We start from the raw sequence: 27,122 nt of genomic DNA on the forward strand, positions 1-27,122 counted from the left end.
ACAACAGCAAAGCATCCTCTTCGGATTTTTCACTCACCACATTTTCCTCCTTGTCTCCATCTGGTTTATCTCCTTCATTTTCTTTCGATTCCAACAATCTTTCTTTTTATGACCTGGTTTCCCACAACATCAGCAGTCGTTTGATCCTCTCGATTGAGACCTCCTCCCCTTTGACTTTCCTCTTGATTTCCCACGATTTCTAGAATTATTTCCTCTTTCAGTTGTTCTGCCTCGACTTTGTGCATTCAAAGCACTTCCTAATGTAGATCCACCTGAGGTTTTCCTACGAGTTTCCTCACTCAAAATAACACCAATCACATCATCATATTTTAGGGTATTAGATCTAGGAACAGAATTACTCACAGCCATTACCAAGCCATTTTAGCTTTCAGGGAAAGAACACAAAATCAAGAAAGCCCTGATTTCTTTATCAAAATTAATACCCACAAAAGATAATTGACTAGTAATAGTATTAAACTTATTTAAATGATCTGCAATAGATCTACCTTCTGCCATTTTCATATTAAATAAACGCTTCATGAGAAATACCTTGTTTGAAGCAGAGGGTTTTTCATATAGTGTTGCTAGGGTTTTCATCAACTCTTCTGTTATCTTTGCTTTTGTAATATTAAATGTCACTGATGGTGCCAGGCATAATCGAATGCTTCCAAGTGTCTTTCTGTCCAAAAGATCTCATTCGTCATTTGACATAGATCCCTGATTCTTTCTTTTGCCTTCCAACGGCTTCTGTAAATCCTTCTAATAAAGATAGTCTTCCATTTGCATCTTCCATAACTGAAAGTTCTGCCCATTAAACCTATCTACCCTCAGCTTACCCTCATCCGCCATCGCTCCCACTCAATCGTGAGACTTTCCTACAAAAGATAACTAAAAAACAACATCACTATGATACCACTTGTTATAGGATCAAACCACAAACAAAAATAACAATTACATGCAAATATAACCAATAACAGAAAATAGTAGATCACACAAAAAAGAACACAAGACACCAAGATTTAACGTGGTTCACCCAATCCCTGGGCTACATCCACCAAACAGCAAGTCTGATATTATTACAATCCAGTAATTACAACCTGATTACAATCTGCAATCCCTTACAGCTCAATACTGCCGCAAGAACCAATTTTCGCATCACCACTATGAAACAATCCGTAACCCTAAGCCCTTTTATACAAGTATTTTTACCGCTTTAGGGTTACAATTAATAATTACATGTCGGCCCAAAAAAAAAATCAAGGGCTCCATCCCCGAACAGTCGTGGCCTATCGACCTCGATTGTATTGGGGGTCGTCGCCCCTAAACCCCCGCTTGGGGCTCAGCCCGGCCCCGAGCCCTGGCGAGGAATTATGGAGTATGTACAGTACTTCTTTGATTAATCACCACAATCTAACGCTCACCTTGTTTAAAGGGGATATACACTAGACCATTGTTTGTTACAAAGGCTAAGAAATCCTCCTAATTTACCAATCTCCAACCTCTTCCTCCCTTTTTTCTCTTCTAGGAAGAGAATAGCATTGAAATCGACACCCAACAGAGTCATCTCATCATGAATAGCCTCCATTACACTTGTCAAAGATTTCCAAAGTTCTCTTTTGTCCCCACTTTGCACAGGACCATAAACATTTAACACATTGAATTCCACTTCTAGTTGTTTAGATCTTAACTTTAACCACTGCAAATTGTTGTCATGTTGCATTACAATAGCAGTAACCAAATCCTCCTTCCATAACACACACCCCAAATGCTTCTTCTGCCTCAACCCACTCACTACGCCATCTTCCAAATTTTCTCTTTACCCCTCTACTAAATCCTCCCTTTTAATACTAGTTTCCTACAAGAGAACAACATTTGGTCTCGCTTAATCAAGGCCCCTCTTGATCAAACGCACTTTGTCAGGAGCATTACAGCCCCTGACATTTCAAGATAAAAGCTTCATCCTCTTCGCGAAGGGATCTTTCCCCTTCCAGACCCCTTCTTGTCTTCAGTTTACTTTGACCTCTTGCACTACCAGCCATCTGTATCAATGCATTTAAAGTCTATCTCCCTCTTTTTTTACTTTCCCCCACCTAAATTTTATGGTTCTTTCTTTCAATTTGAGATAGTGTTTTTTTTTTTTTTTTTCCTTAAAGAGTAATTTCACTAGCCATCCCTAAGAAATCCTCCTCCCTTAATGGTCCATCCTCCTCCAAATCCTCCTCTGAACATTCTTTTGTGCAAGACTCATTAGTAGAGTGCCCCTTCAAGTCCCTGATAGGGGAAATCTCTGTATCTTTAAAACTTTCCCCTTCTATTTCTAATCTTCCCTCCTCTAAAAACAGTGTGTTGTCTTCTTCTTTGAAACAAGACAGAAACCCCCCTTCTGTCCATCCCCCACCTTCGCCCAAGCATTCATCCATCCTTTGAACCTTAGCTTTCTCCCTTATTATTGCTTGAAAATTAATCCTGCCTAATGAAGACATTTCATCGCAAGCTATTTACCCTTCTGTTAGAAAACACTCAATTTCCTTTCTATCCATCTCTACCCTAAAAATTTGGACCTCTTTCCACTTCCATAGGATCCTATTCACCCTCCTTCTCACTTTGAGTTTTCCTCCCTTCTTGAAAATCCCCCAACTCTATCAGAAAGTCCCTAGTCCTTTCTATATCTCCCTCTTGCTTTCAAAATCAAATCACTTTCCCTATCAACTGCCATAATATAGAATCTCTCTCCTTGAGCCCTTTCTTCACCTTCCAGAGGCCTGACATCTCTATTGCCCTGTTCAATAAACTTCCATCTTCCTTCCCTTTCAAGCGCCCCTCCTTGCCCATACTTTTCAAAATCATGGTCTTCATTGAGGCAATGCTCACACACCATTAACTCTTCCTCTATTGACAGAGGTTGTCTCCACACTCCAACCTCCAAATAAAGTTCAATCATCTGTAGTAAAGGGTGGCAATCATTCCATATAATACAGATCCTAGGGAACATTTAGAAAGTAACCTTATCAATTGTTTCCACTATTTTCACAATAGTTCCCAACTTATTGCCAATCAACTAATAACAGTAATCATCCTAGTATTCTTGTGGAAGATTCCTTAGGCCTACCCATATAGGAAAATGTTTTATGACTTCCTTTATTGGGTCAAAGTTTGTAACCCATGGTTTCATATAAAAACCAAAGCCTTCCATAAAATACGAGCCTTTGTTCAAAATCCAATCCCTATCCTAGGCAATATCCACAGTTACCATACAAAACCCATTTTCCAAAATTTTAAACTCCTTTACCTACCCCCACTTTTCATCACACCATTTTTTCAACGTGCCTATTGAAGGCCATGGTCGACCCCACTTTAAAAAGAAAGCATTACTCTCTAAAAAACTTACCTTTTCCTTCCAAGAAATTTGCTCTATTATAATCTTATCTACTGTACATCTTTCCTACATTGATTCCTTTATCCTTTGTTGTTCTCGATTTTCCATTGCTTGTGGTCTCCACATGCATTGAGTAATCTTTCTGAAATCCACTTTTCTCCCAAGTTATAAGAGGTGAAATGTTGCATTGGGCGACCAAGGTATCCATTGTTTCTTATCCTCCCAATCCCATTTTATCCCTCATTAGAAACATTTTGTCCAACCTCTTCACCATCCTTCCCAACCTTCCTCCACTAAGCCCTATATTGGCCATGTCTTCCTCCCACCTGCCACTGGCCTTTTCTTTGACCCTAGTAGGACAAACCCTCATGCCTTCAAAAAGGTTCAAATTTGCCCTCCTACAGATTTTTTCTCCCATCTCTGAAGCTTCAACCATTCCAGACGTTAAACCCTAAGCCCTAGCGTTCATGCATTCTTGCTATATTTATGAATTTGATTTTGTATGTTTATTACATCAATATTTTGAATTGCTTTGGGATCCATCATTGAAATGTGAAGAGATAAAAGAACTATGATGATGTATTATAAAGTGCAAGGTTATCGAGAGACAAGGGGGACTTGGAGGGATCTATACTAATATTTGTACCAATACGGCTATTTTTCAAACAAGAGACCGGGGTATTTTTGTAGAGGTCATTTTTTTTAAAATAATTTTAAAATTCCTCAAGAATGTCATAGATTCATAACATAGTGCTTTGAAAACAAGAATAATGAACATTGAGAAGTTATAAATATTAGCATTCAACATTAGAAGTTTGCACATTTCATATATCATAGTCATATCTAATTTTTAGATAGCTTATGATGATCATCATATGGCAAAGATTATCTTACATAATTAAATTTGAAATTCAAAACTATATAGTTTGATGCTAAATCGCTAATATGCAAACAAAAAACCGAGCTGTAAAAAAAAATCATAATATATCTATTATCTAGTATGATGATAAAACTCTATTGTAAATTTATTTTTAAGGCAGAGACGCATGGGAGACTTTTTTTATTTGGAGACACGGAGACTTTTGAAGACTGTCATTGTCATAAAGTCTCCCACCCTTTTCAAAGTATCTGGAAACTTCAAAAGTAGTGTGATTCATAACATCGACGAATAAAATTTACACAATCAAATCGGAGTACTTTCACAATGAGATGTATTAAGGGAAATTATTGTCAATTCTTGATACAATAAATCAAAATGCCTCTAGATAGCACCTTATGATTGGCGTAATTGTAAACAACGATAATAATATAGCCTTCAGAAAATACTTGATTTGACATGATAGCCGAGATTTGACTAGATAGCTGGGATTTGAATTCCTCACGTGTAAGAAATCTCCTATATAGATGACTAACATCACGAGAATTGCCTATTCAGGCATCAAAAGTGCCTTTGACAAGACCACTTTCTTCACATTCAATAATAAAGTAAAGCAAAAAATATCAAGGCACAAATGACCATATCCAAACGCAGTCTAAAATGACAGAAGAATGCACCCTTTTGTAATACAAGTCACCTTGTGCAAATACAATATATTTAGACTAAGACATTGTCTACATGTGCATTTAAGTTAGCCAGTAGCCACTGCACAAGCCCCCTGTCACGCGTGGAAACAAACATGGAATTATAAATAGTGGCCTCACATGCAAAAGCATATGGATTAGAGAAGTAACTGACAAAAGCCACTTCTCATGTAAGAGATCACATAGGAAACAGAAACCATGGGAGTTTTTCCAGGAGGCACTAACTATGCAGTAATTTATTTGCATCTTAGTAAAAATAATATTAACTGACATATATGCTAACATACTATTATTTGATACTATATTGATACTATTGTTTGTTAGCAATATATTTTTTTACTAAGATGCAAATAAATTGCTGCACAGACAGTGCCCTTCAGGAAAGGTCTTATTTGATACTATATTGATACTATTGTTTGTTAGCAATATATTTTTTTACTAAGATGCAAATAAATTGCTGCACAGACAGTGCCCTTCAGGAAAGGTCTAAATAGCAAACTAGGTAAAACATATTTCTCATAAAGGAGGCACATTGAATTTTTCTCATTACTGTCTTTATAAAACCTACGTTTTTACTTTGCTATTTAGCCACCGGTTTGCCATCGGACCTTTTAATGCCTGCATTGACAATTGAGTCATTCCGCACCTCTCAGAGTTCACATGGACTAATCTGACAAAAATATATTTTCGCATATTTGAAAATCACGTGTCTAGGACGCGCAATGAAAATCTCCAAAAATGGATGTCCAAGATTTCATTATTAATATTGGAAAGATAAATGATAGTTAAAATTAAAACGAATTTGCTGATAAAATCTGGTTCATTGGGACAACTCTTAGTAACCACAACAAAACCAAGTTAGTACGCTCAAGGACCTAGGTGACCAAGCAATTCACAGATGACCCTGACAAGGAAAATTGTACCAATAATAATATTCATGCTTGACAAAAAATTTGGTAAAGAATGGGGATTGAAGTCGCAATAGTTATGCCTTCACACGGTCCAATCTGGGATACAAATCTAGGTAGTAGCTTTCATGGCAATGAAGCCTATTACCACATCTGCTCATACTCATCTGCGGCCAATTATACACATTTCCAGAATTATTTTCTCATTTTACAAAACCATTAACCTGTTAATTAAAAAACAACAAAAATTGGTTTCCCTTCTCAGGTTTGACCACCTACTTCTACGTCAAGAAAATAACTCCATTGGCCTTGATTGATCTTAGTTAAACCAGCATTAGAGTTCAATGCAGATTCGAGCATTTGCCTATAACAAATAGTTATCACCCAACAACACTCACACAGATTAATGTTTCCTGGCCTCACATATATTTCAGATTACGAGCTTTAGATGACCATCAACTTCACCTCTAGAATCATTTGACCAATGGCTGTAGTAATAGTGATATTTACAAAATGGTCTTTGTCCTTCTACTGAATTGAAGCAATTATCATTCAACCATTTCTCACTGTGAAAAACCATACACTAATATTAATAAAAGTTGCTATGCTTGGTTTCCAATTAAAAAGCCCACCAATTACCACTAACATCATACAGACTCTGCTAGTGTTAAACAGCACAATTATTTATGTGTTATTAGGATATCAAAATCTCAAATATATGGACTTTTTTAAGAAATGCACAAAGCATTAGAAACAGGTATGGAGGTATTATACAGAAATCTCATAAATTGAAGCCAAACTTAGGCTTCCTCTAATATATTACAACTTATAAATCTGAAAATTATCAAACTTTTGCACATACCATATACAACTTGTGGTGATACTTCAACCAGCAATGTTAACACTGCCTAAAAACCCAGTACCATCTTATAGCAGTACAATTCAATAGCTAGTATCAGCAAATTTGCACCTCTATTACTGATTTTGGTCTAAATTGGCCCAAAGAAGACACATATTTAAAAGTGAATTTAACTAGAATCTTCTAGGCACTTCCCGAAAAAATGGATGGTTTAATGCTTCATGAGCTTCAAATCTTTGTGAGGGTTCGTATCTAAGAAGACCTTGTAACAAATCTATAAAAGCACCAGCAGAGTGGTCTACATGTGCCAATATTAAATTCTGCACAAACCAACTTAGATTGTGAAATTACACTCAAAGCAGGTGAACTGTGCCTGCCTAGGAAATGCAGTGCATAGATAGTAGCATAGATAGTAATCACACAAATTACTTATGGTACCTTAAATTGTAGCAACCTCTTAACGGCTCTGATACTTTCTCTTGATGCTGCTCCTTCAGGCCAATCCAGCCTTGATCCATGTCTAAAATATTTCACAGATTTTCGACTGTCCCCAGAACAAATTAGTAAATTGCCATTAGGTTTCTGCCAGACATATTGGAACATGCATTTTTAGAAATAGCAAAATTTACACAACAAAGGAAATATCAAGAAAACTCACTCTACATTCTTGATCATATGCTGAGGCAACGGCCCAAAGACTCTTTCCATCATGGCAAGATGCTCTAGGTTTTCATGTGTTTGAAAAAGGGTTTCTCCCTGCAAATTTTTAAATCATTCAGAAGGATAACCACAATCATCTGTTCTAAGGAATAATAACTGAACTGCAACGCTACACGTGTAAGACTTAAGAATTCAAGGTTGCATGGGGACAGTGGTACTTATGTACTGGTATGGGTATGGGTATTTTTCAAAATAAGGGAGCACTTGGGTACTTCAAACTTTTTTTTAATATAATTTTATATTTATGGAAAATTTAAAATTATGAGCCATGAAAATCATTTTTCCAAACAAGAATAGTGAAAACTTTGAAAAAATCAATGCACTGTTTTCAGTTTCAGATTTGCAATATGTTTGTAATAATAATTTATGATATATGCTTAGAAGGCGGACATTAAACATAAACAAGATCATAACTCATATACAAATGACATATTGCAAATAATAGACTTCTGACTTGAACAGTGACAAAGTTTACTGTAAATCATTATTGTCTCAAAGTTTCAAACTAATTACGTATTGAATTGAGCTTGATAAACAACAAGCTGATACACAAACAAAAAATAAAAACAAAATTCAGAAGTCTTAATCAAGGTGCTTAGCTATAATGCTCTCCATTGAGTACCCCGGTACTTGGGTCTCGGCAATTGAGTTTGCCTATCCGGGTCACTCTTCTGAAAGACATAACTTATTTTCCAACCCCTCTCCGAGCCCTACTATTCTATGGGCCCCTCCCCTGACCCCCAACTAATAAGTTGTAGGGCTATGGCAATCGTTGGCACATGGGTATGCGTACCAGGGGTGTGGGTACACATCCCAAGCAACCTAGCTTAAGATAAGTAAACCTTAAAGTGAAAATAATTTTAAAATAGCTTACCGTGCAAAGTTCTACTAATATGCATCCAATACTCCAAATATCACAAGGATAGCTCCATCCAAGACCTGAGATTAAAAATGAGCAAACAATAAAGTCAAAAAATGTGATTTGATATGATGAACATGTAAAAGCAACAACAAAAACTATTTGATCATAACTAGGGCACCATGAAAGACAGAAAAATGTCCAGTCACAACCATTAGCTCTGGTAGACTTCTAATATTACCCAGAATAACTTCAGGAGCTCGATAGTGTCTTGTCGATACAACAGAACTATGATTTTGGTTTTCAAACGTAGTACTTCCAAAATCAATCAGCTTAATGGCACCGGACTTTGGCAACCTCATGCCTTCTTTATCTTGTAAAGACAACTTTAAAACATTTAAAACAGCTAAAATAAGTACAGCTAAAACAAGGCTTTTATATATATATATATATATATGTATATATATAAATAGTTAAATAGAAAAATGAAAAATAAAAAATGAAAGATTAATCCAAGGAAAGAGCGTTGTGGCTCAAAGCTTCTCAGAATTCAAAATACAAAATTAAAAAACGTGCAGATTGTTTCAGTAGATAGTTTTCTATTATCAGACAATTAAAACATAAGATGATTAACATAGGTATCTTACAATTATCAAACAGAACTACTTTTTATCAACCCTTACAAATATTCACATCAAAAATACAAATATTCACATCAAAAACCTAACGAGATATAGCACAGCTATTTACCTTAACGTATTCTGAAGACACAAATAGAACATTTTCCGGTTTCAGATCGGTATGAATTAGATGCAGTTCATGCATATCTGTCACCATGAAAATACAGAAAAAAATTAGGAAAACAAATATCTTTAACTATAAGCACTAATGTTTAATCTAAAAAACAGTGAAAAAGTATTTGAACATGACAGAGAAAAGTACTAAAATATTCTGAGAACATATTTCTGCAGTATCTCATAATTTATAAATGAACATGCATTGAAACCCATTAACGTTACTGTAACAAAAAGAATACTCCCATATTTAAACAGAAAAGCCACAAGTGTTGTCTACAATTTACACACATGCTACAGATTCCAAAAGTTGTCTGCCGATCTCCCGTACTAGATCAATGGGAAACGGGAAATAATTGTTTTTGCGTAGAAAGTCGTACAAGCTCGGCCCAAGCTTCTCAAAGACCTGTTGAAAGCATTTATATTTATTGACACAAACTTTAATGTCTAATCTCTCCCTTGCCAGATTTACTGACATGGTTTGTGGCATTCCCAAAAAAAGAAAACACAAACTATAACGCTTTTGCATCAAATGTAGCATCTGGAAACCTTGTTTATGATCAAATATGTTCTTAACTACTTACAATACAAATGTGATTCCGATAATCAAACCAGTTCCGCATCTGAACACAACTGCATTAAAAAGAAAACCTAGTGTCAGGAAGCTTTTGTGCAGTGATAAAGGAAAATAAAGAAAAAATGGTAGCAATATCTTTTGATGTCTAGAATCCCTAGTAATCTTTTCTAGAATCATAAGTTCCCTTTTCATTCTAACAAAAATTTAGAAAATAATTGATAAATCTCCTCAAAATATAGCACAACAGGAACAAAAGGCCAGGGGATTCATGTTTTTTGCATCCTCTGCCTGGTTTTCTTTCCCACAGATCATAGAAATAATTGTAGTAGCAATAGATACACCCAGAGATAGGGGTTGAACTTATGGGAGCATATAGATCTAGACCAAAATCTATGGATCGTTGAAAAAAAAAACTCTATGGGTGTAACCCTATCAAAGAGCCAAGCCCATCTTTCCAGGTGTCTTTTAATGTAATTCTGAAATTTATCTGTCCAGTGAGTGGGTCTGCAACTGTAACAGGAACGCTGAAAAGTGTACGACCAAGGTTTAATTTCCATGTTAATATTAGGTTTCAGTCAGCTCGTACAACTTTGAAGGAATATGGTGCGAAAAAGCTATATAAATATGTTTTTAGAATTTTAAGGACTACTATCAAGTATCAACCACTCAAAAAAAAAATTAAAATACAAGAAAAAGGAATGGCACTTGCAGGAGACAAGCAGCCACAGAAAATGGCTATCAAAGCAATCACACATCAGGCACATGTACAACCACTCAAAAAAATACAAGAAAACATAATGGCATTTGCAGGAGACAAGCAATCACAGAAAATGGCTACCAAAGCAATCACACACCAGGCACATGTACATACCGGGTGCCCCTTTTGTCATTCCTCCCAACCTCGCCAAGCACATCAACTTCAATCATTGCAGCTTCTCTGTATTTTTGCAACCCACGGACAATCTTGATAGCTACAAATTCTCTTGCTTGTCGATCCCAACATTCCACCACTTGACCAAAAGTACCTAGAATTAAAGAAAATATCGGAACATAACGACCTAACACGCTTGTGATTTGCATCCAATTAGGAAACCCTCTCCACAAACTAAAATCCATAAACTAATGGTGCCCGCTTAACAAAATATCTAGACTTAGAAATAGCGGAAGTGAGACAGAGGAAAAGGTGAAAGAAAACAGAAAACCCAAATTTACCTTCCCCCATTTTGCTGAGTATCTTGTCTGCAGGAACAAAAAATGAAATATAAGCCGCTATCAGAATTGCAAGAGAACCAAATATTCATCCCCATAAAACTCTAAAACACGGTGTGAAAAAGTAAAGATCGAGAGAGAAGAGAACAAAATAAAAAGTCCCTGAGCGGTCAGATCTGAAGCCATTTATCTACAGATCTATATTCCAACGGGGCAAAAATAACTTATGGGTATCAGGTGAAAAAGTATCAATTACAGCGAGGCGTTAAATTATCTCCAAGTTCAAACATGTAATGTCCATCTTTGTCATCGTCACGCCATGGAGGGGATGCAGTTTTATGGGCCAATACACCTTGCCCACTAAATACTAGTGTTTGCTGGGCCTACACACAGCCATTTATTCATTTCTTCCATTGATTAACAAAAGAAGCACAAAACCCATATTCCAATTTCATCTGCCCATCAAATTACAGACCCTCTAATAAAAAACAAAAGACCCTCTAATATTTTCTCAACTATGATAATCACCCAAAAAAATTAAGGGAGAAAGAAAAAGAACTGACCTGATTAGTGAGAGGAAGAACGTCCCACAGTGAAGTTAGCTTTCTGCGCTTTCTGGGACGATCCTCTGCCATTTGAAATGGGTATTCTGCAACACAAGCCATGGCACCAAACCCAGTGGACAAAGATTGAAAGCAATTAAAACAGGTTGTCGGACTTGTATTTTCTATATAACGAACCAGATATCGGGGGATAAGGCAAATGAATACAGAGAGAACGGTACAGACAGGTGTTTGGGAGTTGAATTTATGTGTTTAAAAAAAGTTAAAACTTCATAGATTCGTTTGAAGGATGTCCTTCAACGCTTAGGAGGTTCTTTTCTCTGAAGGGCTTGTGCTGTTTGGAACATATGCCCATTACCGTCTGGTAGACAACTGATGAGGAGAATATGAAGCATTGTTTATATCCCCACCAACACACCAAAAAATAAGCACCGGATAGTTATGCTTGAGTATGGCGCTCATTGTTATGTAAACCAATGATAGATAAGCATAGTCAAACCTAACCTCTACGCCATTCATCGAATGGGAAATCTTCATGTTCCATTTGTTTGTGCATGTGAAAAGTATATAGATATATTTATATTCAAATTTCACATTTTTTACACTAGGAATATCAATTTATCGTATTAATGTCTTTTCGACAAGATATATCATGTTTATGGGTGGTCATCTCTAAGTGACAAATAAAATCTTACTTGTTATTCATGTTTATATTTTTTGTTTTGTTGGTTGTCTTCCAAAAAAAAATGTTACCATCAATTAACTCAATTTATCAAAAAAAAATTATAGGTAGTATGGTTAACAAAAAAAAGGCTACTTATTATTCCTGGCATCATTTCATGTAATCAAAAGACAAGGAAGTCGTGAATCATAGATTCGTCCATAAAAGGAATTTTCATAACAAGTAAATGGATAATTAGAGTCTTCGAAGGAAATTGTCCTTAAAATGAAATGGTTAAATCTCACCTCCAAACCACCTACGTTGGAAATTTTTGAAAACTATCAAATGGAAAGTGGAGTGTCATTAATTGTATCCTTGTATAATTGCATACTCATTTTGGGCACACTTTGGTGGTTTTTTCTCATGCCCTTGTAGATGACTTGGTGTACTCATTACATGGTCAAATAGAGTTATAACATAAAAAGCATGTTTCATGCAAAAATGGCAAGAGTATGGCATTAGGAACTAGTGTTTGGTCGTTTTAGACCCTGTTTTGGACTTCTAACGGTCAAAAGTTTGTTGAGTAAGAAAATGTTTATGATGTCTTTTGTCTTCAAAGTTATTAACATGTTTTACGAGGTTGAGTATAAAAGTGAGTCTCACCCCTCGTATGAACATTCTTCATTTACAATGCAAACCAAGCAATCAAATTCCAATTCAATAAGCAACCAAGCATCTTCAAGGTAATGAGGGAGAGGTCATGTATTTGAGGATTCATGATGATATCCATGATAAATCTTATGTATTTCCTCTATGATTGAAGACATGCATGAACTCTTGCCTAGAAACATCAACCTCTCGTGAAGTGTCAAGGCAAGAATATCATGGCAAAGATGTAGCATTTTGATTTAGCATTTCTTCAAGTTTTTTCATTTTTTGCCTAATCAAAGGCATATTATCTTACCAATCATTATTGTTGCAATGGAGGTTAATTTTCACCCTATAGTATGTAAAATGGTGATTAACACTAAACAACCAAATTATATATACAATGGAAGGATGTCTAAAATGTAACTCATTTGGAGACTAAGAATTGATTAGCACAACCCAAGTAGATGAAGGGACTAATGCGGGAATTATGTCCAAATGGATGAAAAATTTAGGGCCCTTTCCATTTATGTAAGGAGATAGAGGATAGAAGTATAGGTGCAAGTCAAGTGAAGTAGACACTCATGCAATGATAAACAATGAGATATCAGATCTAGCATATCAAATCAAGTATTATAAAAGGAAATGAAAATGAATTATAATATACTCATCTTGATGGATAGTAGAGGAAGCAACTTCAAGCCTGTAAAAACTATGTCAAACTATGTTACGACAAGAAATTATTTAGGATCCAAAAACCTAAAGTATGCAGCTATTAATTGTTAAAATCTTAGGGCCACAAGAACATGTCAAAGTAGGTATAAACTCTACCTAGCATGGGTTGAAATAGGTTTGACCTATACCTAGAAAGATAAAATGTGAAGGTATCGAGACTGTAATTGATATTGCATCTCCAAATCTACAAATATGGATCTGAAGCTCTATAAATTTGCACTTGCACACAAGAAAAGGGGAAATTATTGGGGAAAAGGGGCTTGTCCCTGTCAAGCCCTTATGGAGGAATTAACCTTCAATAAATAAGTAAACAAAATAAATATAAATTTTCACCTTGCTTATTAAACACTTGTGAATAGATACGGATTTGTTATATCCACAAATATCTATACTTGCTTACTTGAATGTTGTGTTGATAGAGTATAGGATGTCTTCACAAATACAACAAATATACACTTTTGAAATCATGTATCATGGATGTATATATGCTTGATAGGTTAGATGGAGAAGATGAAAAAAGAAGAATGGATGTAGATCTTCTTGTCTAATTGAGAATTCCTTTGATAATCCAATATGGGAAAGGATTCCACTCAATCAATACAAGGTCTGCCTTGAAATAGGTGGATAAGAAGCTAATGGAAGCCTTCAAATCTTGAAGGCAAATCCTTACCTTCTAGAAGTAAGCTCTTGAATGCACCTTAGACTTGATTGATTTCTATTACAAATGTGTGATCTGAAAATATAGGGAGAGACCTCCTTTTATAGTGATTTTAGAGGTTAAATTTGTGAAGTCCAACCAAATTGGGTAGGAAAATAAAAATACCTTGCATAGGACCCTAAAACTGACGCAAGGAGGGGTTGAATAGCTAAGGCCTAAGGCACACCTAACTTCCCAAACGCCTTGCTAAGTAAACACAACAGAAGCAAACACATAGAGAACAACACCAAGGAGACAAGAAACAACAACTTTTATTGATTCATCAAATTATCAACATACATGCCCAGCTATAAGGCCTTTTGGGTTATGGCCAAATACAAAACACAACTTCAAGATCCATGTTCCAACTTCAAATTCACAATTCTAGGAACATCTTATCTAAAATCTCTATGTCCCTACCCTAACCTAAACCAATTACCTCTACTTATACTTGCCAAAATGACTTACAAAAGATTCTAGATCATTACATGATAGAAAGGCCGACCTCAAAACAATCTGCACTTGTCCCAAGACACAATCCTATCATTAAGTTCATGATCTAAATTAACTACATAAGTCATCTCAAACTCATAATCAATTAGAAACAAATTTGGTCAAATAAAGACTCAAGAATCAACAAAATAACAGGTTCACTCGGTGCATGAAGGAACACTCAATCAACACTGGATGATTCAGTTAACAGTGGAACTCGGTTAATATTGGAACTTAGTTAACATTGTTGGTTAACACTGTTGGAACTCTACTAAAACGGCCATAATGAACAAATGAGTAGGATTACAAGGCGACCCAGGATGCTCCTACATCAGACAACTAGGCTTGAAAGAAATGATTATCCTTAATCATGCAAGTTAATAGCCTGATTTGAATTTAAATCTAATTCAGAAATCCATATAACATCTTCAACTAGTCTATTCTTCCACTTCACCAAATACTCATAGTAATTTTTTCCTTTGGCGCTCTTAATAACTCTTTGATCCAATATTTGTTCAATCTCTTCAATTGGCTTCTTAGGATAATCATTTAATACAACAACTTCATCATATGACTCATAATACTTATGCAAATCGGCAACATATAGGAGATATATCCATGTCATCAAGTAACTCAACTTCATAAGCATTACCACTATCAAACTTCCTCAAGATCTTACAACATCCAAACTTCTTCATTTTTAGCTTATGGTATGTTCCAATAGGAAATCCACCTTTCTTCAAATGAATAATCACCAACTTCAAAAACACGATGTCTTCTAGACTTATCAACATTATCCTTATACTTATGATTACATTGTTCCAACTTCAACTTCACTTCCTCATGCAAAGACTTCATAAAACTAAAAAATTCTTCCCCTTTAGCACTTCTCATATCTTCACCAACAACATCCCTCAAATCTGATATTCCTCTAGGTTGCATTCCCATAACAATCTCAATAGGTGTTTTTCATGTACTCCAATTCACAGAATTATTATATGCAAACTCAACTTGTGCCAATACCATATCCCAATTACTTGGCTTATCTCCAACTAAACATCTCAACAAATTACCCAAGCTTATATTTACAACCTCTGTCTATCCATTTGTCTATGGATGGAATGTAGAACTAAATCTCAACTTAGTATTCATCCTCTTCCACAAAGTCCTCCAAAAATAACCAACAAACTTACTGTCTCTGTCAAAAATATTACTTTTTGGTAATTTGTGCAATCTAACAATCTCTTTGAAGAAAATCTCAGCAATATGCACAACATCTGATGTCTTCTTACATGGTATGAAATGTGTCATTTTAGAAAATCTATCCACAACAACAAATATGGAATCATACCCTCTTGTTGTCTTAGGTAATCCAAGAATGAAATCCATACTAATGTCACTCCAAGGTTTCTCAAGAACAAAAATGGGTGCATACAATATAGTATCCAAACTTACTCCTTTTGCTACTTGACAAATTCCTCAACTCCTTACAAACTTCTTAACATCCTTATGTAGTATTGACCAATAATACATATCCTTCAAAAAACTCAATTTTCTTATCATTTCCAAAATGTCCAGCCAAACCACCACAATACTTTTCCTTAATCAAATTAACTCTTATAGCACGTCTTGGTATACATAATTGAATTCCTTTGAATGACATACCTTCTTGAATGAAATTCTCATCGTACTTACTCATATGATCTAAAATATATGGTCTTCTGCTCTCTCTCCATGCCTCAGAAAAATCAAGGTCAGTATCATACAACTCTTTCATTTCATTAGAACCAAGATCTTCAACCTTCTTCCTGGTCAACAAGAGTGTCTTCTGCTTAATGCATCAACAACTCAGTTAGTAACTCTACTCTTATGCTTTATCACAAATGCAAAATTCTACAAGTGCTCAACCCACTTCATATGTCTTTGGTTCAACTTATGTTGACTTCCCAAATACTATAAAGCTTTATGATCAGTATACAACACAAACTCCTTAGGAATCAAATAATGTCTCCACTTCTTCAAGGATTAAACTCTTGATCATACACATAATACTTCCTTTTAACATCATTAAACCTTTTGCTAAAGAAAGCAACATTTTTACCTTCTTGACTCAATACAGCGCCTATTGTACTACCACTTACATCATATTCAACTTGAAATACCTTATTGAAATCAGGTAAAGCCAATACAAGTAACTCAAAAACTTTTTATTTCAAAGTATCAAAGCTCTTATCAGCTCCACGTGTCCACTTCAAATCATTTTTATCTCCTCTCATTTTCTGAGTCATAGCATTGCAAACAAAAATGGAATTCTTTATAAACTTCCTATAGAAACTAGCCAAACCATGAAATGATCTTACCTCACCCACATTCTTAGGTATAGGCCATTCCAAAATTCCTTTAACCTTCTTAGGATCCATTCTCAAACCATCATTTCAAATCACAAATCTCAAATACACAATTTTCTCTTGCATAAAGGAACACTTCTTCAAATTAATCAACAATTTCTCCTTTTTCAATCTCTGCAATACTTGTCTAACATGCTCAAGATGTTCTTCCCTAGTCTTACTAAATATCAGAATATCATCCAAATAAACAAGCACAAACTTACCTAAGAATCTTTTGAGAACTTCATTCATCAACCTCATGAAAGTACTAGGTGCATTAGTCAGACCACAAGGCATAACCAACCATTTATACAAACCATATGTCATCTTGAAAGTAGTCTTCCATTCACCACCTTCTCTGATCTTGATCTAATAATAACCACTCTTCAAACCAATCTTGGTAAAATACTATGCTTCAGTCAAACAATCCATTATATCATCCATCCTTGGTATAGGAAACCTATATTTCACTATGATATTGTTAATAGCTATGGAATCAGTATACATTCTCCATTCTCCATTCTTCTTAGGTGCCAATACAATAGGTACAAGACATAGACACAAACTTTCTCTAATCAAACCTTTCTACAATAACTCATGCACTTGTGTATTAAGTTCTTCATTCTTTGTAGTTGTTAATCTATATAGTGCTTTGTTCAGCAAACTAGCTCTAGGAATTAGGTCCATACAATTACTTATACTTCTTATCGGTGGTAAACCATCAGGTATATCCTTTGCAACAGTTTTTTTAATACTCATTCAACAATCTTTTAATTTCTACTGCCACTCGGGCAATACTATTGGCTTGTATTGTCACTCGGTTGTTACTATCTGTCACTTGGTCATCACTATTCTCTATCACTTGGTTACTACTAACCTTTGTCACTTGGTTATTACTAGCACAACTTGGTCTTCTAGGAATTATGGCAAAAAAAATTTGATTCTTCTTCATTTCCTTTTCAAATTGCTTTCCATTAACAATGCAAATTCTCACAGTAGCACAATTAACCTCATCTAGACTTTCAATCAAATGAAACAATACTTGCTTTCTCCCATTTACCCAAAGAGTATATTGATTCAATCTTCCATCATGTATAGCATATATATCATATTTCCAAGGTCTACCTAGCGGAATATGACAACAATCCATAGGTATAACATCACACAAAACTTCATAAAAGTAATTTCCAATCTTGAACTTACCAATATCTTATGCTCATCCCTGATCCATGAAACATGATAGGGTTTAAGATGCTACAACCTATGCAACTGCAACTTTGTAACTAGCTCCTCTAATTCCAAATTCTTTGAGCTTCCACTATCAATGATCACTTTGCAACATTTTCCAACCATCTTACACCTAGTCTTGAAAAGGCTTCTCCTTAGGACAGGTTCTTCATCAATTCTCTTATTACACAAATTTCTTCTCACCATTAGATTTTCTCTAGCCTCGGGTCCACTTGACTAACCCTCAAGATCTCCTTGAATCATAACATTTATCTTACCTTGTTCATTCTCACCAAAGGATCTACGCTCAAAGGATTTATGCCCTTCTTTACCACATCTAAAATAATTACCACGAAAACCACCTCTAGAATAATAGTTACCTCTTCCTCAGTAAGAAATAGGACCTCCTCGGTAAGAATTGTCACCTTTCCATTCGGTATTTCCTTTGTGATCATTTTTCCATTCATATTTGCCCTTATCTTCCATAGAATTGTCAAATCTGCCACCTTCTCCATAAGATCTACCTCTACCTCTTTGGAATCTACCATCTCTACCTCTTTGTCTTTGTTCATGCTTCTTTGTCGAGATCTTCTTAGCTTTCAAAGCATATTGGCATGCTACTTCCACACTTTCTAGTTTCACAAAACTTATCTCATCTTGAATTCCAGATCTCAATCCTATTAGATACCTTACAACTTTTTCAACCTCATCATCCACATGTCCATGTATGATTTCCAATCTATAGAATTCCCCAGTATACTCTTTCATAGTCATGTCCATTTGTCTCAAATTTTGCATCTTTCTCAACAAGCTAACTTGGTAATCATCAGGAAGGAACTTCTTCTTCACCTTGTTCACCATTTTTAGCCAAGTTCTGATCTTCTCCTTTCCTCTCCTTTTTCTATCAGTTTGCAAATGTTCCCACCACCTCGTGACTAAAATTTTCACCTTCCTATTATCAAGAGTGTTTTCAAACTCAAAGAACATCTCCATATCAGAGATCCAATCCAACACAACATTGGTGTCCAATTTTTCATAGTAAGGAACAAGTTATATAACAAACTTTGAATGTGCCCTAGACAACACTCTCAACAATCTTTCCTCATCTTGATCTCCCTCTAGTTTTGGATTAGGGTTTTGTGTCATTACTTCATCATCACTCACCTCATCAAGATGTGTTTCTCTCCTCAGGGTTGTCTCCACAGCATCTAATCTAGTTGTAATTTGTCTCAACATGTCCATAATCATAGTATCAGCATTTCCTCTACCTTAAACCATCTTTACAACTAGGTTCATACAAAACCATAACCCTCTACAAGTTATAGGTCTAATCCTCAAATCTACCACCCTACAACCAAATTTAACTTAGGGTTCTAAATGATCTAATCTCCACAAGGATGAACCTTAAGCTCTGATACCACCTAACGCAAGGAGGGGTCGAACAATTAGGGTCTAAGTCACACCTAATTATCCAAACACCTTGTTGAGTAAATACATTAGAAGCAAACACACAGAGAACAACACCAGAGATAAGAAACAACAACTTTTATTGATTCATCAAATTATCGACACACATGCCCAATTATAAGGCCTTATGGGTTACGACTAGATACAAAAGAGAACTTCAAGATCCATAATCTAGCTTCAAATTTACAATTCTAGAAACATCTACTCTAAAATCTCTAAGTCCCTACCCTAACCTAAACTAATTACCTTTACTTGTACTTTCCAAAATGGCTTACAAAAGATTTTAGATAATTACATAATAGAAAGGTCGATCTTCAAACGGTCTACACTCATTGCAAGACACAATCCTATCATTCAATTCACGATCTAGATTAAATATATAAGTTAGCTCAATCTAAGAACCAATCATAAACAAACTCAATCAAAGAAGGACTTGAGCATCAACAAAATAATAGGTTCACTTGGCACATGAAGGAACACTCGGTCAACATTGGACAACTCAGTTAACACTAGAACTCGGTTAACATTGTTGGTTAACACCAACTCAATTAACATTGTTTGTTAACACTCAACTCAGTTAACACTGCTGGAACTTGGTTAAAACTACCAGAATGAACAAATGAGTAGGATTACAAGGCAACCTGTGATGCTCCTACGTCAGAAACCCACCAAAATACAACCCCCAAGGTACTGGTCAAACTAGATCCTTGTTAGAATTAGAAGACAAAAATCCAATGTTTACATGCAAATATAACCAATAATGCAAAAAAATACAACCACACAAAAGTAAAAAATAAAGACAAATATTTAATGAGGTTCACCCAATCTTGGTCTATATCCACCAATCAAAGTGTCCAATCTTAATATCTAGTGGAAAAAAATGTAGTCTGATACATTTTACATTACATCATAGCTTATTTATAGTATGTTATGTGGTTTACCAATGTTGGTTAGCAAGTAAACCCTAAAAATATACTTAATGAGTCAACCTAGGGAAATGCTTGATGAGTTAACAATAAAATTCTTAATGAGTTAACCCCCAAAAAAAATTGGGGTTGGAGAGTGTGCAGTATTTCCCTGATTAGTCACCATAAATCAATAATCTCCCACTTTGGGACTAATTAGGATCCACACTAAACCACCTCCCACTTGGAGACAAATCATAAAGTAACACCACCTCCCACTGAATTATGACACCCTAGACTTTATTTTTATTTTTATTGTCTTCATTAGTGAAGATTAACTGAAGACGAAGAGGAGTTTAGCTTCTCTCATGCCATTGCCTTTGTAAACATATCTATTGGATTTTCACATGTATGAATATTTTCTTTCTTTAGGTGTCCATCATCCAAAACCAACCAAATGGAGTAATAACTTAATTATATGTGTTTGGTCTTTGAATGTAAGGCACAATTATTTGCAAGATGAATGATACTTTGGTTATTTATAAACAAATACTTGTAGTCTATAAGTGACTCGACTCTTCCATAAAAAAAAGCATCCATATCTCTCCTTAGCTACCTTTTTAGTAGCAACATACTCTACCTTTGCATTAGATAAAGCATTCCCCTTTCGAAATTGATAAATTCAACTCATTCTTGTCCCACCAACAGGGAAATACATATCTTGTAGTACTTTGTCTATTATCTAATTCCCCTACCAAATCTAAGTCAACATAGCCTTGTAAATCAGTATTAGTGACTCCAAAATGTAAACATTTGTTGGATATACCTCTCAAATATCCAAGAATACATATTCACTACATTCCAATGCTTAGTTCTACGATGACTCATATACCTACCAACGACTCCTAGAACATGTGCAATATTTGGTCTATTGCATACCATGGCATACATGAAATTGCCTACAACTAAAGCATAAGGTACCTTTGACATTTTATCTTCCTCTAATATCTTTGCACATGTCTCCTTAGTCAATTTCAAATTACTAGGCAAAGGTGTGTTGAAATTTTTTGCATTCTCCACATGGAATCTCTACAACACCTTGTCAACATAATCAACTTGAGATAGATTCAAATTTTTGGTCTTCCTATCTCTGTGAATGTTTATACAAAGGTTTTGTTTGGTTTCCCCCAAATCCTTCATATGAAAAGAATGTTATAACTTTTATTTCAATCCCTTGATGTGATCCATGTTTGACCTCGTTGTAAGAATATCATCAAAACATAAAGAGAAAACAATGTAGATGTCATTGTCTGGACTCTTAAAGTATGCATAAGGGTTACAATGACACCAATTGTAGCCATGCTTAGTCATGAAGTTGTTAAAATTTAAAATAACATTGACAAGGTGGTTGCTTCGAGTCATATAAACTTTTCTTCAGCCAATATCACGTGGTGATGGATAAAATGTATTCATAGCTTGTCTCTTCTAGTCACCTAGTCCACCTAGGTCCTTGATTGCCTTAGGTTTTTAACTAAAACCAATCCAAACTTTTCTCCAAGAGTTTGTTCCTCTGTGCTTACCCTCAAAAGACTAACACACTAGTTTAGTACTCTTCTCTACACACACTTAGAGAGCTCTAAGTGCAACTTGCTCACAAACTTCATCCTTCATTGCAGGGTCAACCATCAACATGAGATCACTCTATTTTCTTGCATTTGTGTCCATTTGGAAAGATCTTTAGACCTCTTCCTTAACAATTTCAAGGTTTTGTCTCTAGGAAGTCTAATTAGGCCTAGTTCCAATTAGCCCTTGAAAGTGACTAATTCCACTTTCTTGACTAGAATTTCCAAAAAACTAAGAAAAAAATCCCAAACTCAAGTACCCTTTTGGATTGCTTAAAGGATTTTGTGGGTCTTAGACTCATAGGGTTCCTATTATGGAGGTCTAATAGGACTAAAAGGCCTATTTCCTAGGACCTTACTAGTTTCTTGTTCAAAATCCTCACAAATGGATTAATAATCTTTGGATCCTTATAAAATAGTAAGTTATGTTCACATCCCACCTGGAACTATGCTTGTTTCGTACTGTACTTCTTTACCTTGCAAAAAATCTTCACTTTCTCCTATCCTAAGCCTCTAAGCGAGCATTATTTGCTTGCCTAGGGCTTAGTAGTAAAAATATCTCTCCATATTTCCATGAATCCTAATCCTAAACATATGTACACTAATGAATTCTTTAGCTTTTCCATCTACCCTTAGGTATTTCCCTTTGTTATATTTCATGGGGGAGCCATTTCTTTACAAACTGGTCAACATAGATTTAGTGAACTCTTAGAACCAAAAACAATTTATTTAACCCTCCAAAACAACTCTAATCAACTTGCTTACTAAATGAAAAACTCTTACAACTAATCTTAGAATAATATACAATCAAAAAAATGAATTCTTCAATCCATCTTAACACACTATCAACACTAAAACTCAAGAAATTGTTGGAAATGTTGTTACGAAGCTATATTGCACACATCAAACTATTACAATACATTCTCTCCCCTCTAGATTCAAGTCTTTTATCCTTCTTAGATTCTATCTCCACCATTCTAGGCTTGTTGATAGATTTCCCACTCCCTATCCTTAAGGGAATCCAAGGTGACCAAGTTGCATGCAACATTTGCAATAATTGCAAATGTTGCCATGACAACTTCTTGATAACATTTGGCATCTTTGCCATTATGCCTCCATCCTGCTTTTTAGGATCTCTAACCTCTATATTCCGAGGAACCAACAACATTTATGGCCATTAAGCATCTTTCTCACCACTTATATGTGTTTAGAACACATTTAAGACTCTAATCCAACACTAAGCTTGTAAGCCTAAGAAATTAAAATGCTACAAACGATGACTATTTGTGTGACCTTAGTCCTAATGACTAACTCACTTATCCCACATAAAAAATGACCTTCTAAGGTCTAAAAACAAACTAACCTAAGCTCTTGACTTGGCTAGAGTCAAGTACAAGCCAAAAATATCTCAAACAATGGAGGTTTCCTAGGTGTGCACCTACACCATTCATCCAATGAACACATAATTTAAAAGAATCATTGGTTAAGTTGGCATGGTTCCATTTAAATGTGTTTGGGATGATTTGGAACCATATTAAAGATTTTATGTTTATGAATGAATAAGCTTTTGCTAATTTTTTTGTAAATGATTTATGTTTAATTAGTTTCTTCTAGGCTAAATGTATTCACAAAATTTTGAATTTTAGATATCCTCTAAAATTGATTTGGTGTTATTCGATAAGATTTGAAGGGAGAATAGTTTCATTTTTGCAAGATTAAGTCTAAACCCCTAGGCTTGATAGGGTTTGTATACAAAATACCTCTATTTTGAGTGTTCAACAATGGAATTCAATGTCCTTGGTGGAAATACAAGTATAGAAATTGTAGTTTATGTTTCAAAAGTTTTTTATTCATAAATCCTTGTGGAATTGGGAGAACTAGTAAGCCCTAACTAGACATCTCCACATGATTGGTCGTCAATTTGGTATTAAATTGCTCATAGAGGTAGAGAAACATGGGTAGAATCAATTGAAGGTTAAACTAGGTGATATTAGACTATGAAAGAACTTTCCTAAGAATTAATTTAGAGTTGTGAAGGATATAGAGTGAAATTATTTCTTAAAGGTGCCAATTAGGCCTAAATAGGTTTGTTCAAACTAATACAGGTTGAGCTAGCAAAAGAAGGAATCCAAATCCAAATATCTTAAGTCATAAATACCCCTAGAATGGTATTTTGATATGTGATTTGTTTTTTGAGTTCCTTAGAATGATTTTGATTGTAGGGGGAAAAGTGAATTAGGAGGGCTAGTAGGAATTTTGTATCTCCTAGGCCTAAAATGTACCGTTCAACTTTGAGGGAAGAATGAGTTGTCAAACCTTGTTATTTACATTTAGATGAGTGAGTATGGAGTCTCAAGGGTCTATCCATACTTGACTTCTATTGTACTTAGGAGAGGATTATGTGTTCAAGGTGAAGGTCTTTTAGATTTTTTCGCACAGATTATTGGAGGGTTTTCCATTTAGGAGTCTTGGAATCTATTGGAAGGCTCTAGGAAGTGTGTGGCATCTAGTTTAGTACAAGAGGAACTAGGGTGTGTGTTACCCAATTGGTATGCTCAAGAGTCAATTTCCCAATAATCTATAATCTAGTCTATTGCTTCCTCATCATTATCAAATGCATAAGATGATCTCATCAAGGCCCCAAGTGACTTAAGTCCTCATCACATCCAAAGCTAAGATAAGAGAGTACTTAGAATAGAGGAGAGAGAGGGAGAAAGAGAGAGAGAGAGAGAGAGAGAGAGAGAGAGAGAGAGAGAGAGAGAGAGAGAGAGAGAGAGAGAGAGAGAGAGAGAGAGAGAGAGAGAGATTACATCATCCTAGTAAGATAGTATGGTTTACTGTGAAGTACACAAAGAAAGAAAAGTATGACCACCATTCTCAATAAAATTGGAGAGAGAGAGAGAGAGAGAGAGAGAGAGAGGGGGGGGGGGGGGTTGTAATTACATCATCCTGGTAAGATAGTATGACTTACTGTGAAGTACACAAAGAAATAAAAGTATGACTACCACATGCTCAATAAAATTGTATGTCTTACTATGGACCATAGAAAGACAGTGTTGCAAATGATGGCATTGAAAGTTCTAGTAGGTTATCTTCCATGCTAGTCAATCTATCTAGATTCTATCCTTAAGGATTGTATGTCCAAATTGGATCCTTCGAAGAGAAATCCACCCTTAAGGATTATATGTCCATAAGGGATTGAAAGAAAAGAGACCAATCCGTAATGATTGTATGTCCATAAGGGATCCAAGTGTAAATTAGCATGAAAATAGTATGTGTGTGCAAAATGTGAGTAGAGTGTATGTCCCCACATTGAAATTATAAATGTCTTAATGAGAGTAATAACTTTAACGAAGTGTACATGCTTCCATAAGAAACCTTTCCATCGTGAAAATCTTGCAAGAAAGGACAAATCAAGAGAAATTGGTACATAATAAAAGATAGCAAAAAAGGGATCTATCAACTTTGGGGTCAATGTGATTATGTGATAATGTGTAAAGTATTATATCAAAATTAAACCTCACCATTCCCCAATGGAAGTAGAACTACAATACAATGGAAGAAAGACATGTAAGAGTTACAAAGAATAGTCTTCTTGGGATAGCATTATAAATACTCAAAATAACAGGCATTATCATTTTGCATCATCCTGGAAGTGGATAATACAAAGGCACATTTATGAATGATGACACATGTACAATATAACTTTTAACTACATACAAAAGAAATGTGATGCAAATAGAAGAGTGATTACAACATTTGTGATTCCTTTATCATATTGCACCAATAGAGAAACAATAGTCATTTAAAGAAATCTAAACAAAATATATACCAAGCAATACATTATGGGGGAAGCACATTGCAATAGATAAACACATAAAATCCACTACACAAGAGGATCTAGTCAAGTGTATCACTCCTCTCCTATCTTGGTTTGTAGTGCTTATGGAATATGGGAAACTTGTAATAGAAGCAACATAAAGTAAAACATGTGGAATAACAACTAGTTCTAAACAAGGACCATGCTTAGAAGATAGGTCACTATGTGTTGGTAAGTATATTGTTCTTTTCTTTTACTCTTTGGATGCCCAATATTTGTGAACAACAACTTATTACAATAGTTGGGAAGTTGTTACTAGGTGACAAACTCCCATTTGAATTCTTAGGTACAACTCCTTTTTGTATTTGTAATTTGCAATGAATTATGTTTATTCCTAACTCTAAGTGGTCTATGCTCTTAACCCGAGAATAAGAAAGGTGAACCAAGCTAGGCCTAAATAGGAACTAACTTAGGCAAGGATTTCAGTCTTAGGATTAGTCAAATTTTTGGATTCACACATCTTATAAACCCACAAAGTTTAACAATTTAGTAATGAATGTTAACTACAACTATACTAATATTAGTAAGATTCTAATTCTAGGAAAGGAAAAGACTAATTCGGAAGAAAAGCACATAAAATAATCTGTCATGAACTCCACATCCAATTTTTTTCCCAATAAGTCCAATTTCAATTTTCACAAGTGGCTTTTGAGGGCAAAAAACCCAATTTGTTATAAAACCAAGCCATTAAATGAAATAAAAGTCACTTTTTATGAATTTCACCAATATCTCATAATAAAATGTAAATCCATGATATTTAGTAATTTCATCTAAAATAACCAAAAATATAATCCTTCATAAATCTATGATAAAATCATAATTAAATATCTCTAAAATTTAGTTGACTATAACATTTAGACCCAAAATCACTAACTATGTTGCCCAAAATAGGTACAGAATGTAAAAGAAATGACCACCTAATCACACTAAATTATAAAACCACACACACCAGATC

General features: G+C 35.1%; 1 protein-coding gene across 2 annotated transcripts; it reads right to left on the minus strand.

Moving 5' to 3' along the window:
• Nucleotides 1-6,644: 6,644 nt before the first annotated feature.
• On the minus strand, nt 6,645-11,998 carry LOC149531059 (serine/threonine-protein kinase AFC1-like). Of its 2 annotated transcripts, XM_089811225.1 has the most exons (12): nt 11,447-11,998; nt 11,140-11,266; nt 10,887-10,913; nt 10,546-10,699; nt 9,682-9,730; nt 9,389-9,503; nt 9,054-9,130; nt 8,545-8,689; nt 8,319-8,383; nt 7,383-7,480; nt 7,163-7,268; nt 6,645-7,044 (listed from the first exon to the last, which is right to left on the minus strand). In XM_089811225.1, exons 1-12 carry the CDS (start codon nt 11,546-11,548, stop codon nt 6,898-6,900), a joined length of 1,212 nt encoding a protein of 403 aa, XP_089667351.1. In that variant the 5' UTR covers nt 11,549-11,998; the 3' UTR covers nt 6,645-6,897. The 2 variants fall into 2 exon arrangements, with proteins under 2 accessions (XP_089667351.1, XP_089667352.1); XM_089811226.1 differs by lacking the exon at nt 11,140-11,266 and having other exon boundaries at nt 11,447-11,994.
• Between the last annotated feature and the right edge of the window lie 15,124 nt (nt 11,999-27,122).

This window comes from Cupressus sempervirens, chromosome 11 (assembly GCF_028749045.1).
Source record: "Cupressus sempervirens isolate cs-2001-9-10 chromosome 11, ASM2874904v1, whole genome shotgun sequence".
Lineage (NCBI taxonomy): Eukaryota > Viridiplantae > Streptophyta > Pinopsida > Cupressales > Cupressaceae > Cupressus > Cupressus sempervirens.

Coding starts and splice junctions, on each gene's coding strand:
- LOC149531059 (XM_089811225.1), bottom strand. CDS start 11,548: ATGGCTTGTGTTGCAGAATACCCATTTCAAATGGCAGAGGATCGTCCC. Junction 10,700..10,886: donor ACTCAGCAAAATGGGGGAAG/GTAAATTTGGGT, acceptor CTTTAATTCTAG/GTACTTTTGGTCAAGTGGTG. Junction 7,481..8,318: donor TATTAGTAGAACTTTGCACG/GTAAGCTATTTT, acceptor AAAAATTTGCAG/GGAGAAACCCTTTTTCAAAC.